The 13,729-nt window shown below is 38.7% G+C and overlaps 1 protein-coding gene across 4 annotated transcripts in view; it reads left to right on the top strand.

Moving 5' to 3' along the window:
• RAP1GDS1 (Rap1 GTPase-GDP dissociation stimulator 1) overlaps positions 1–13,729 on the top strand; it is a 92,874-nt gene that overhangs the window by 23,030 nt on the left and 56,115 nt on the right. The window contains exons 1-2 of one of the 4 annotated variants that reach the window (XM_054064914.1): positions 6,854–7,006; positions 9,794–9,901. In XM_054064914.1, coding sequence (XP_053920889.1) covers positions 6,940–7,006; positions 9,794–9,901 — 175 coding nt within the window. In that variant the 5' untranslated portion in view covers positions 6,854–6,939. Of the gene's footprint in view, positions 1–6,853; positions 7,007–9,790; positions 9,902–13,729 lie in introns of those variants that run through there. The other 3 variants (XM_054064918.1, XM_054064915.1, XM_054064916.1) reach the window with 3 other exon arrangements.

Below are 13,729 nucleotides of genomic sequence, written 5' to 3' on the forward strand. Positions count from 1 at the left end.
TTCTGCTCTGCATGTCTCCTGTGTTTTCACAATGTCATTCAGAGATGATAAGGCACCTAGAGAATGTAAACTGTACGAAAATAAACTGTGCAGTTATGTCAATTAAATTTAATCCTCTACAAGTTGATATCTGTCTTGTATATGATTTTGTCATCTACTTCTAGTCATGGTGCTTCTAGTCATGGTGCTTCTAGAGTATCAGAAGAGATCTTTTCATAAACTGAGCCATATCTTCTTTAGTTGAAATAACTACTTCTGTCATTAGCTGACTTTTAAATGGAACTCATCCAGTACAGGTTCTCTTTATCACACAATATATTTCTTTTTTATTTATGAAAAAATATATTTCAGCCTTCCTCTAGGACCTATTTTGAACATAATCTTTTAGCGTTTTTTGTAAATCAGAAAAAGTTATATTGATTTCACTGGATTTTGATCAGCTTCCTTGGACCTTAAGATAATTCCAGATCTTCAGTGTTTAGTTTGGAAATATAAACCCCATTTTCCTATGGAAGGGATAAAAATCTTCCAAGATTCTGCAGAATATTTTGAAATGCCATTTTTTATAGTCTATCTGTTGCAATTCAGGGCTTAAGTAATAGAGAAAGGATCATTAGCATGCAGAAATCAATTACAGCAGACACAAATCAATATACCTTGCAATATTTGTAAATATGTTTGCATTAATATCTGTTCTTTTATTTGTGACTACACTAAAACAATACGCAAGTTATTTTCAGAGACTACCCCAGCAAGGCAAAAAAAAAACCTAAAAACCCAAACCTCAACAAAAAATAACACAAAACAAAACAATACATGAAAACAAGAAAAATGTCATTTTAGCTCATCTCTGTTTCTGGGTATCTTTAGGGTTGATCCTTTTAATTTTCCTTACGCACATGTTATTCAGAAGTAGTAAAAACACCCAACAGAATACTGCACCAGTTTTTTTGGGTTTTGGGGGTTTTTTTTCCCCTTAAACTTAACGAGAATTCTATGGCAAAATGAAAATACTGCATTGCCAGGAGATTCCAGGTGAACTGAATGCTGGCTGGTGCTGCTTTGTTTAGGTTTCTGTCCTAGTTTTAAATACAAACTAAGTAGTTGTTAGCACGAGTAGGCTGACCTGATAATTACTAAAAACAATTAGGTAGCTTATTGCTCAGGTGGCAGTGAGTCATAGTGTGTTGGTATTTTCAGGTAATAAAAATCAAGCTCCATGAGAGATCAAGGTGTCAGAACAGATGCTGAAGCAAATGGATAAATGTAAGAGTAACAAGTCTCTAAGACCAGATGGTATATACTAAGATTCAGTAACATGTTTAAGAATGAAGCAGCTAAACTGTTGACAAAAATAGGTGCTCTCATCAAAATTAGTTACTATGCTAGAAAAGTAGTGCAAATGTACCTAACATAAAACCACATTGCAGCACTTAATCATCTATCAGTATTTCACTGGAACCAGTAAAATTAGTTGGGGAGAAAAAGTTAACCCACCTCAATAAACATGGTAGGAGAGAAACAAACAAGTAGGGTTTCAGTTAAAAAAAAAACAAAAAACTTCCCTGATTATGTTGCTGGATTCGTGGATTTAAGTGTTAATCTGGTTTAGGGCCAGGATCAGCCTCAGGACCTGTTCAGCACCAAAGATGCAGCTGATAACACAGGAATTACCTTACTGGCTGTGGAGAAACCACAGCACCCAGAAACACTTCCACGTTGCTAGGTCCAAATAGATGGCCTAGTAAAGTTCAGGAACATCTGGGAATGTTTGTTTGGCCATCTTTTCTTGGTGAATTAGAGCACTGAGGCACAACCTGACAATGTAAATGCCATACAGCCCAAGCGTCACCAAAAGTCAGTGACACAATTGTCCTGTCTCTGACAGTAAGTGACCAGTAGCTGATGTCTGGGAAAACACTGGGCAAGGCAGGGACAGGAGGTAGGCAAGTACTGGGTGGTATTCTCCCAATTTCCAGTAATCTGACATTTAGGAGCTACCTAATTCAGAATTTTTATGCGTATCATAGGATTAATAGCTATGCATGGGCTGTAGCTTCCATGTATTATTTTCTAATTGAATAAATTAATCTAGTTATAGTTCTCATTTTAATTACCATGTGAAAAATATTCTATTCTCTAAATTTGTTGCTTAATAATTTCACTTTAGCATTCCAGTTGTCATGTTTAGAGAAACAGTATGTATTAGCTTTCTTTTCATTACCTTAGTTCTATTCATGATTCCATACATCTGGATGATTTTTTTCTACCCTCAGTCATATTTTTATTCAGAATAAACAGCCCCTGCCTACTTAGCATCTTGAGGAGTAGTTGTTCCTTACCTTTGCTCAGCCATACCTGTGCCTTTTCTACTTCTGCAGCCAAGTCATTTACCGCGTGAGGTGCCTAGAGATGTATGCAGTATTAAAACTGTGAGTGGTAATTTTACAGTGGTAAAATCATTTTCCTTTCCCTGTTCATTTCCCAAAGCTGTTGATTGTTGAATTGTCATAGATTGTTTGGCCTGGTCTGTCCTGGTTATGCATCCTCAGGCAGTTTTTGGATGACCTACTGCTGGAGACAGCCTCAGGCTGCCAGTGCACATCTTGCTTGGCAGCAGAGCAGAACCAGCACCCTGTGGTTCGTGCTACTCTCATGCCCTCTGAAGAGATTCTCCAGAGACTCAACGAAATGGGGGGGTGTCTTACTGCCAATTCTGCTGGTGGTATAACTGACAGAAGGAACTTCTCTAAGGACCAAAGAGGAATCCTATGCCACATTGTTGCTTGGAAAGTTTACATAGGAGAGCACCAGTGTAGCCAAGAATGTCTTAGAATCATAGAATAGTTTGGATTGGAAGGGACTTTAAAGATCATCCAGTTCCAACCCCCCTGCCATGGTCAGCGATGCCTCCCAGCAGCCCAGGCTGCCCAAGGCTCCATCCAACCTGACCTTGAACACCTCCAGGGATGAAGCATCCACAGCTTTCCTGGGCAACCTGTGCCAGTGCCTCACCACTCTCGTTGTGAAGAAATTATTCCTTATGTCTAGCCTAAATGTGCCCCTCTCCAGTTTATAGCCATTCCCCTAGTCCTGTCATTACAAGCCTTTGTGAACAGTCCCTCCCCAGCTTTCTTGTAGCCCCTTCAGGTACTGGAAGGTTGCTATAAGGTCTCCTTGGAGCCTTCTCTTCTCCAGGCTGAACAACCCTAACTCTCTCAGCCTGTCCTCATATGGGAGGTGCTCCAGCCCTCTGATCACCTTTATAGCCCTCCTCTGGACCTGTTCCTACAGCTCCATATCCTCCTTATGTTGAGGATTCCAGAACTAGACACAATAGTCCACATGAGGTCTCACAAAAGAGGAATAGAGAGGCACAATCGCCTCCCTGTTCAAATGATGCTATGTGAAAAGAACCACCTGCAGATACAGCAAGGGTGCTGTAGTACATGTATCTGTCTTGTCAGCTCTTGGGGATGTGTTTCTCTGTGCCTGGAGATCCTTCTCTGACATTGCTGACTAAACCACACCTGCAGAACAAAGTCTGTGATTCTCTGGTATTCCAAATTTCTACAGCAACCAGACACAGGAGGGCCTGGTGAGGAAAAAGGGGTGTTGCTTACTTTGATGGCCAGCACCACTGTCTCCCAGCTGTGGCCAGCAATGCCATTGTGTAGCAGAGAAGCAAGATGCAGCACGGGCTCACATAGCACATGCAAATCCATCTTCTGTCTGTGCCAGGCAATTGCTAATCCAGTCTGTATGTCAGATGTATTTCACGTTGGGGATGGACCAGCTGTGTCCTGGCAGCCTGTAAAACACTGCATTCACAAGGGCCTGCTCTCAGCCAGGCCCATCTGTTTTTGTCATTCCTGAGAAGAGTAAATTCTGTGGGAGTCTGATGAGTCACACTGGACTTTCTCTGCTATTAGAGGAACACTGTTACTTCTATTATTTTCATGAGACAAGAGCCAGCTAAGTTTCTCCTAGCATTACGTATCAAAAATTAATTCTTTACCATCAGTCTGTAACAGTGTGTACCTGCCTCATGATCAGATGCCAGGTTTCAAAATTTCCTGGCTAGGGTAAGAACATAGAATCCTTTCTAATGACAGATTCTGTGGTTTGACAGAAAACACTGTACACTCAGGAGCACTTGAGGGCAGCTGCTGCAAAGAAGGGAGGGGAGAGAGTATTTTTTTGGCAGTGGCCTAAACATGAAGACGAAGTTATTTTGTCCTCAATAAAATGCGTATGTTTTGGGTATTTTGCATGTCTAGTTAGATAAACTGTTATATGGGACAGCATGTCTTCTGACAGGGTATCCAAGGGGAACCATCCTAACTTTTCCTTATGTAGGATCCAAGGAGAACCTGTGCATTCCTGTCAGCTTAATCAATGTCCTGGGAACTAATGGGCTCCAATAATTTTGGGCCAATCTTCCGTGCTTTCTTTGGAGAAGGGACTTCTGGGGTCGGTAAAGACCAAAGGCATGCTACAGATCTCATCAGTTGCAGCTTCCTGCTACAAAAAGTAATTGAGGCCACATATGCCTACTCTTCAGGCAGCCACCTTCAGGATCAACAAACCACCATCACTCCTCTCCACCTTCCGCCCACCTCCCCATGGGAGGTTATCAAGTTTGGGGGAATGGCTTGTGAGGTAGCACCCCTGAATATGGTTGGGCATGGAGTGCTTTGCTGGTGGTGTGTGGTCTGTATTACAGTAGAAACGCAGATTATATTGGAAGGGAAGTGAAGAGGGTGGGGTAAGGATGGCTTGGGAGGTAGATGCTGGCCTAAATGGATTGTGTGTTTGGTCTTTGTATCAGTTCTTAGGTTCTGAAATAACAGAGGCTCAGAATACACTTTAGTCAAAAACAACTATGGTGAGTAAGCAGTGGGTTTTGCTGTAGGTTACTTTGTACTGAAATTCTAGGAAGTTAGTCTGTACAAGAAATCTAATTTCTGAAGTCTAGTCCTTGTAAACATGCACACTTAAAAATTTAAGACATTATAACACAAGGAGATGTGTGAAATGGCATAATTCTTTTCTGTTCCATTTGGTGTCTCACTGTTTCCTGAGAGGCAGTGAAACAGACTCAAAAGGCTCTGAGGCTACTACAACCACTATCCCTGTAATATCAGAACTGCTCGAACTTATTTGATTGGCCTGTTTCAGTATGTCCCATTTTAATATCTATTAATTTTGTATTCCCTAGCTGTTAAGTTTCATGTATGATGTAATAGTCCCTGTAATAACAACAGTAGACTAGATATCAATCAAAAGATACAGGAAAGTCTGTAAAGATAAAAGTCTGTTTTTTTAAGAAGGTATCTACACTGGAAAAAGATCACAAAATGCTTAAATGTGAACTGTCCAGACAAAAGCTGTTCATCTAAATGTTCAGCCAAAACATTCTAAATAACTTTAATGTCAGTCTCAGAGGATTGCTTTTTTTGTGTACCTTGACTTTTTCTGTGGTTTGAAGATGCTGTGAACTCAAGGCAAAATTAGCAGGTTGGTTCGTGTCTGCAGAAGCTGCATCCCTACATACGCTATCAGGTGTCTTGTAAAACTATATGCAGCCTAGCCAGCATTCCTGTGTCCCTGACCCTGAACAAGGTTGATCAACTACCACATTTTTACAGGGTGAAAGAACACTTCATCTGTATGAAACTATTGACTGAAAATAGGAACGAGTCAAATAAAAGCACTCAGAAAATAACGGTACAGTGAAATGGAAAGGAATATTAAAGCATTCTCTTGTGTTAGTTTCTGACTAATTATCTCTGAAAAATGCCTGTGCAAGAGATGGTGAAGGTTCATGAAAGATAGTAATATTGCTGTGCCATCAGCAGCAGTGCAGGCTACTATAGTATTTGAACCACCTCATTTTTATTACTGTTTGCACAAGTGTAGTTATCAGCTGAAAACAAAATGCAGTAATAGGTAGAACGGGCCAGATAGGTCTGACGGCTCTTGCCAAACTCTGCTTCTTGACTTATCAGTTTGTATCATTAGGATATACGGGATTAAGGTCTGTGGGATTTAGGGCTTTCTGTCCAGATAAGAGAACTAATTCTTCTGAAAACAATCCGGTAAGCCAGGTGTAAGCAGGAGTTGACTCCCTGTGCTTGGGGTCATCAGCAAAATAGCTAATACTTCTATTAAACTACTGACGTGATGGCTCACAAGCTCACAACCTGATACCAGATTGCTAAGCAACTGTGCAACTGCGCCATAGGGAACATTACTAAGCCTTCTTTGTACCTTTATCATCCTAGTCTTCCCCACTTTGATACTCCTAACTAGCATAAGCTTTCACATGACCTTGCATGTTGACAAAATCTTATTTGTGTTTCCCTGACACTTAGCCAAAACGATCCCTGATGTTGTTTTTATCTGATGGCTTTTTATCTCTGAGAATCTGATCAGCCTATGCAGTAAAAGGCCTACTGGAAACAGCTTATATAGAAAGAGGAAGAGACAGAAAAGTAAGCAGGAGATGATCACAAGAAAACAACAGAGATTTTGTACATGGAAGACAAGCATCTGCAGCTTTTTCACTAAATGCCAGTTTCAGGGCAACTGTGAAACGTCAGAAATCGGGAAGCCTTGTGTGGCTATATGGGGAGAGCCTGCTGGAATGGTGCAGCCCTTCCTCTCTGAATATCCTTGTCAGTGTCATCTCAAATTGAGGTTTTTTTCCTTCACAGAACAGCAAGAAAAAAGAATGACAAAATCTCTGCATCTGTTTACATTATATTTGCATATGTCAGAGATTCTCAGGTTTCAGAAGTAAATGTGTCTTTCAAGATGTTGACCCTGTTTAGGGAAGAGAAAGCCCTGGCTTCGCAAGAAAGAGTCACCATGGGCAGATGAAGTTTTGCCTTTCGAAGGGTAGTATTTCCTCTGTGCTTGTGGCCTTCTGACATCATGCCAAGAGGTCTGTTGTTTCTACAGTACTCCTACTTAGGATTTCTTCTTTTGCACCAAAGAAATAGTAAGTCTTGTGCTGGAGTAAGTTTAGAGTTGTAGGCTTGGTAGAAAATCCAGGATTATTGTAATTTATTTGAGAGGCACGCTTCATAAATATGGTTTCTGATTTAATTTGTATTACTTTAAAACTGCTTGTTTAAAACTCATGTCTAGTTAAATGGCAATTTAGGGCATATTGCGTCATAGTTTTGTAAGACATCTTAAAAGTAAGGTGAGTTACCAATGGCATACCTGTCCGGTTCTTCTTGAAGTATTTGTCTAAAGTTGTAGTTAACTGTCTGTGTATGTCAGTAGGATGTGCACATGCTCTGTACCATGAAAAATTGAGATGTTTGTCCTAGGGAATGGAATATTTATATATTTGCATTGGAAAGTTTTGCCCAAAATCCATCATTCTGTGTGTCATATGTAGCTGCATGGCATTAAAATAGTGGACTTTCCCCAGGAAAACTAAATAGGAGACTGAGCAGAAAGGGGAGATAGGAAAAGAGACTGGAAAGACGATGCTAAATCTATTACAGGTTCTGATGTGGCACAGAGTGGAAGCAATTATAAATATTCGAGGTAAAGCACTCATCTCTTTGCACAGGAAAATGAAGCATAATAATAGTCAGTGGGAACTTGTGACTTATTAGGCACGTGCAAGGTAGAAGAGGCTATAAGAGAGCAAGAAAGTCTGGGTGTGTTCTTCAGTAACAATAGTCCCTCTCCATACTCGGCAAAAACTGGTGTGAAGGTGAATTTCTTACCAATGCATTTTCTTCTTCCCCACATTGTGGAACCCCCTGGGTTTTATTTATATGTAGTACATTTAGTCCTCTTACTGTAAGTGGTTGCTACAGTTTCAAAGCTAAGTGTGTGGGTATACAGGGAGATGAGATGCCTGTAGCATGGGAGAAAATCAGTGCTATATTAGCAGAAAGCTGAAGAAAGGAATTTGAGGGGCAGATGGGTGAGGAGACAATAAGAGGAGATGGAATGCACAGTGTTAAATTGTAGTACTGAGATTGGTCATTGGGCACCCTGAACTTGTGTCTTTGGACAGTTTCCAGTGGCATTTGGAGAATAACTTATTTAAACAATGAGACTCTGCAGTGCATGTTCAGCTGTGCTGTTGGTAAAGCATCATTCAATATCTGTGCTGCAGTAAGCCTGCTAGACAGTAACATAAGTCAGTGCAAGGGAAAATGATAAAGCTGGTACCTTGTTCCAGGATGTATCAGCCCAAAAGCCTTTACAGAGTTGGTTGTGTGCTGTTGGCTCTCTGCGTTTAGGAGTAATGAGATTCCTGGCTATAGTGTAGCTAAGAATACATTCATTACTGAATAGACAAACTAACTGTCTAATAAACAATTTCATGATGAATTTCACACCTAAATACTGAGCACTTAAAAAATAAAGCATCTTATCTTTATCTGTATGGGATATTGTGCTACAAAACCATATGCTATTAAAAAAATGGAGGTGGGACAAAAGCCACAACTTGGGCTGAGAAGCAAAGCTGCTCCAGAAGGAGTAGTAAGATTCCACCTTCTTTATGGGTTGCCTGCTGTGTCTCCACTAGACCACCAGTGCCTCAAAGACAAATAAAGGGAGCATAAAGAAAGTTCTTGCTCTGCCTCCTTTCCTTTGCACCATCCCATACATGGACAAATGAAGAGGAGGCAAAGCACAGCAGCTGCCAGCTCGTCTACGAAGGGGGGGTTCTTCCGTTGATGTCAATCTCTAAGACAGCACTGACTGCCTGTCAGGCTCAGCAGATACCAGTGATGCAGTGCAAGGAAACTGTACCTGTGGTTCTCTAGGGCTTGGGTCAAGGCTTTTTGATTAGTCACTGGGGAATGAGAGACAGCTTGACACTGTTTAACGTTATTTGTTTTGAGTAGCACTTTCTGCTTACTGACGAGTTGGCATGGAAACAGAGTCAGCACTCATTTTTTAAAGGGTAGTCCATTCATAGTGGGGTTAGTCATCAGCAGACAAACCAAAAGGACTCAGGCTGCAGCTGCTAACACTTGTACCTTGCTTGTGAATAGACAGAATATAAAAAATTATAGCAGTCATATCACCCCAACTTTCATGGGAAAAATGTGCATCTATTGAGAATTATATGTGGTTTGGGTGTTAGTTGTTTATTTTATTGTTGGGGGAAGGGTTATTCAATTATCTGAAATCCACAATAAACTTTCTTATTTCTAAAAAATGCCTTATGTGTTTATGGATCAGTTGAATTTGAAGAGTTAACGCAGTTCACATAAACAGCGGTGCTTGTAATGTCATAGTAGAAAATCGCATAATGATTAAAGCATAAGCTTAGCACTAGGGATCTGTGAATGTATGGTCAAGGTGGAAGCCTACATAGCATGCAGAAAATGGCATTTTCAATTACTTTGCCTGTATTGATGAAACACTTAAAGACACACTTCTTTCCATCATATTTTTTTCCCCACACGAGGACAGAAGTGAAGGAACGGCTGCTGGTTTTCTGCACCAACTAGACTAAGAAAATATTGATGACTAAATTGCTGTTCAGTGGCATTTCATAAAATACCTGCTGGCATCCTGTTCTCAGATGCAGAATCATAAATGTATATTTAATTTGAAAAGTTTAAATTAATCTGTAACCTTTGAGTCCTGGCTTTTTGTATCATCAGAATACAGACTATGCATGCCTTCTTCATTGATACAGGATCTTGTTTACTTTGCAGTAACTGTTTACGTTCAAGACTGTAATGCTGTTCCCAAATTGATGGGGACACTGATTTCTCTTTTCTTTGTGTTTACCAAGCAGATAATCTAAGTGATGCCCTGAAAAAACTGAAGATAACAACCACTGACAGCACAGCAGATAGCTTGGAGGGATGTTTGGACTGTCTGCTTCAAGCTCTGGCACAAACCAGTAAGTTGTATGGACCTTTCAAATTTTAAATTATGTAATGAGATTAGTGAGTAAAAATGGAAGTAGTAAAATGTGGCAGAAAGACTGACTGATGCAGTAGGCTTCTTCATTGACTGTTCAGGGTTTCGGTTTTGTTAACCCACATACCTGTAATATTCAGGTAGCATCAAAGACTGACATTGAATACTTGGATATTTGGAACAGCTGTAGTCCAGTCCTTTTGCTAATGTAATGAAGTAGCACAATTCCTTTTCCAATTGATCACTCAAGAAAAACACAGTACAAAGATGGACAAATAAGCGTGATAAGATAGGAAGGGGGATGTGGGAGCTGCTTGCTAATTCTGGTTAAAAGAGCATAGGTTCCTATTGGTTATTTATTTTTCCTCAGACTTCTGATCACATATTTCTTATTTCCAGTAGTTTTAATTAGCGTAAATAAGCTGGATATCCAAGAACGGTCCAAATTTGACATGTGGTATGACAACAAAAATAACTTAAGAACGGAACAAAGTGTCTTTTTCACCAAAAGCTGTAGAATGTGTGTCCCTGTTCGCAATAGGCAGAAAGGTATGGTAGATTAAGATGACAGCTTATAAGACTTTGCTGAGTTTAACTTTCGTAGCACTTCAGGTGGTGGCAGAAGAAAAATCTGTGTAAAATTTCAAGTTGAAAAACTTCTCAGGATAGATACAAGCCATGATTAGAAATTCTTTATTTAAAAAATGTTAGTCCTTTGTAAATATCAATAAACTCAAAAGTACATACTATTAATAAATCTTGTTTCTTTCCCATGATGATATGCTATAAATCACAGCCTTTCGGGTTAGTTGGTGGAAAATAGTTGATGAGGTTATTCGCAACAGAATATAAACACCATTCATACAAAATCAAATTTGGATTATAACAGTCTCTGCATATAATGGTAGTGAGTTTTCAATTCCGATCATTTTGCTAAGAGATGTTAGCCAGGAAATAATAAAATATTTCGGGTATATATCAGCCCATTTTTTGAAGATGCTGAATCATTTTTCTTAGGGGTTTATTTACAAGATATATCCAGAACTTTAGTCCAACTTCCAACTGGATTTGGTGTTTCTAGTACTTTTAAGTCTAATACTTAAACGATAAGTACTAAAAAGAAGATGGTATGAAAAACTGCAAAGTACTTAGCACATATAATAGAGTTTACCATTTTGCTTATGAAGGTCACATAGCTGTGTCACAGAACAAGTTTGGTTGACAAAAAATTATTTTAATTAACTTCCAGGAAATGCTTCCTTGCAATCAGATGATTCTTCTGTCTTAGTTTAGGGCTTTGCTCTTCCTTCCAAAATCTTTTCTCTTCTAGTCTTGTAGTTGCTAGATCTGATAAGCAGATTGTTAGGAATTTGTCCTTTATATCTTGGGCAGTTTTACATAATTTAGCTATAATCCCACCACCATTTACTGTGTTCTCTGCATGTAAGTCATATGATATGCATCTCCATGTATTTTTAGTTGCCCAAGATTGAGTGCAACTAAAATGACTTACTAAAAATCCAGCTGGGTCAGGTGGGACCTTTTTTCAGCAACTTGCTGGTGATTTAGGAGCCTGTATATCAGTTCACTTTCAAGTGAATTAGACGCTTAGACTAAGCAAAACTTAGGTATCACTTTAGACAACAGGCTTTAATTCTCAAGACAGTCTAGTGATTTATAAAAAATTCCTCATAGAAAACAGGTTTCTGTTTTGGAATAAATTTCTGAAAATGGCAGTACATTCAAAAGACTCTAGAGATGATGAATGTAATAGATTCATCTGTTATGTTGAATATAATCGACTGATTCAACAAGTAGTATAGAATCAGTTCCCTAAACACTGCAGTCTGAGTTATTAGTGGGCTGCCAATATATTATGACTGTCCTTTCTTTTGACCAAACAACTGATGAATGTCCTTTCTCATATTTTCATTCATCCATCTTAATATGGATTTTATGTATTGATTGATTTTAGTGTGTATTATTATATATGTGACATATATTTGCTATCATAGAGATATGAGGTACACATTGTACTTCTGTGTATAAATTATTATATAATAATAATTAGAAATCAGATTGCTTATGTAAAATTACATGTTAATTGTAACCTGGAAATAATGTAAGTTTTCCCCTATAATTATTCTGCCCTGCTTTAATATATCCCGATGTGTATGATTATACTGATAAAATATACATTTCGAGTATAGTTCAGTAAATCATCATATTATGGTAACATTAGAAAAATAAGGCATGCAGAGAACTGAGTTTATTTTAAGAGAATTTTATAGGACTGGGATTTCATGGTAGTGTCGCAAGTCACAGAACTTAGTTTTATTCACTTCATTAAGATTTGGAGATAAAAATATTATTTTATCTTATGTAAGATTTAGTGTATTACTAACACACTAATGCAACCCACTCCCATCTACTGCCAGCCAAAACTGGCAGTTAAACCTGGTGTTAAGACAACACTGATATTTATAACAAAGGAAATAATCTTTTCCACAACTTTGACTTGGGCATACTGCATGTACATATGAATGTTTCAGAGACCATTACACAATGTGTGCAGCATAGGGTTGTGGTTGCTGCAGAAACATAAGTTAAATTCCTTTAGTCTCTGACAATATATTAACAATTATAGTTCCATTTACTTTGGGTACAACCTTTCAAATGTTCATTATGTTAAAACATTAAGAACTACTTTCTTCCCACATTGTCTACCATATGGAAAGGGATGGCAAAGTTATGATGACAAGGCCAAATTGAATAAGGCTTTGAGCTGCCTGATGTAGTGGGAGGTGTTCCTGCCCATGGCACAGGGGTTGGAACTGAATGATCTTTAAGTTCCCTTCCAACTCAAACCACTCTATGAATATTGTATTTCTTAATTTCTTTTTACGTAATTTGCTGCTTTTTCTCTTGTTTTTCACACTCCTCCTGATAGCTGATCGTTTGATAATCCCAGACAGGTAGTACTGCCCTGAAACAGGATACCTCCTGTCCAGCTTTCAAACTATTCTGCCAGTTGTTATGCCAGTCAAATTAAGGTATATGCGCACACACGCACATACATAAGGGTGAAGCACATAGTTTACTCAGTGGGATAACTGCTGGTAAATATTTGGTGAGCTTTTGTGTTTAGCTGCTGTTTGTGTAAGGACATAGTTGTAGAGCCCTTTGGATCTGAGACCCCAGTCTGAAAATCCTGCACAGATGGCTTCTTTAGGAGACATTATTTAGAGACATGTCTATGACTATTTATGCAGATATTTTAGTTCTTATCTGTCACCAGCATTTCTGACTCTTGCCAGCATTCACCATCTCTAGATTGCTAAACTTTCCATAATTTAGATTTTTAAAGGAAGGATGTAGTGCAGGATCCATATGCAACATTAGCAGCACAAAAAAAAAGTGTCAGCCATATACTGAATGAAATACTGGCTTCTACTAAATCAGGAAGTGAAATTATGTGTTGCATGTGGTTTTTTTTACAAACTGTGAATTAAAACAAATGACTCTATTGTCTGCTCTGTAGAATTTGGATTCTTTCTGTTATAGATAGACATGGTTCGATGTGTTGCAGTCAAGAAAGAACTTTGCTGCTCTGTAAGCAGACTTTACAGTAATACGGAGCATAGAATGGTCATAGCAATCAGAAAAGGCAAAACCCAAGGAATTACTTTGTCAGATATCATTCTCAGGTTCTGCAGGTTTTTTTTTTTTACTCAGCTTAGAAAAAAACACCAAACTCTGAGATTAACTGTCCATTGCAAAATGAAATTTAATTTTGTTTAATGTGTCA

The sequence above is a fragment of the Cuculus canorus genome, chromosome 4 (genome assembly GCF_017976375.1).
Source record: "Cuculus canorus isolate bCucCan1 chromosome 4, bCucCan1.pri, whole genome shotgun sequence".
Lineage (NCBI taxonomy): Eukaryota > Metazoa > Chordata > Aves > Cuculiformes > Cuculidae > Cuculus > Cuculus canorus.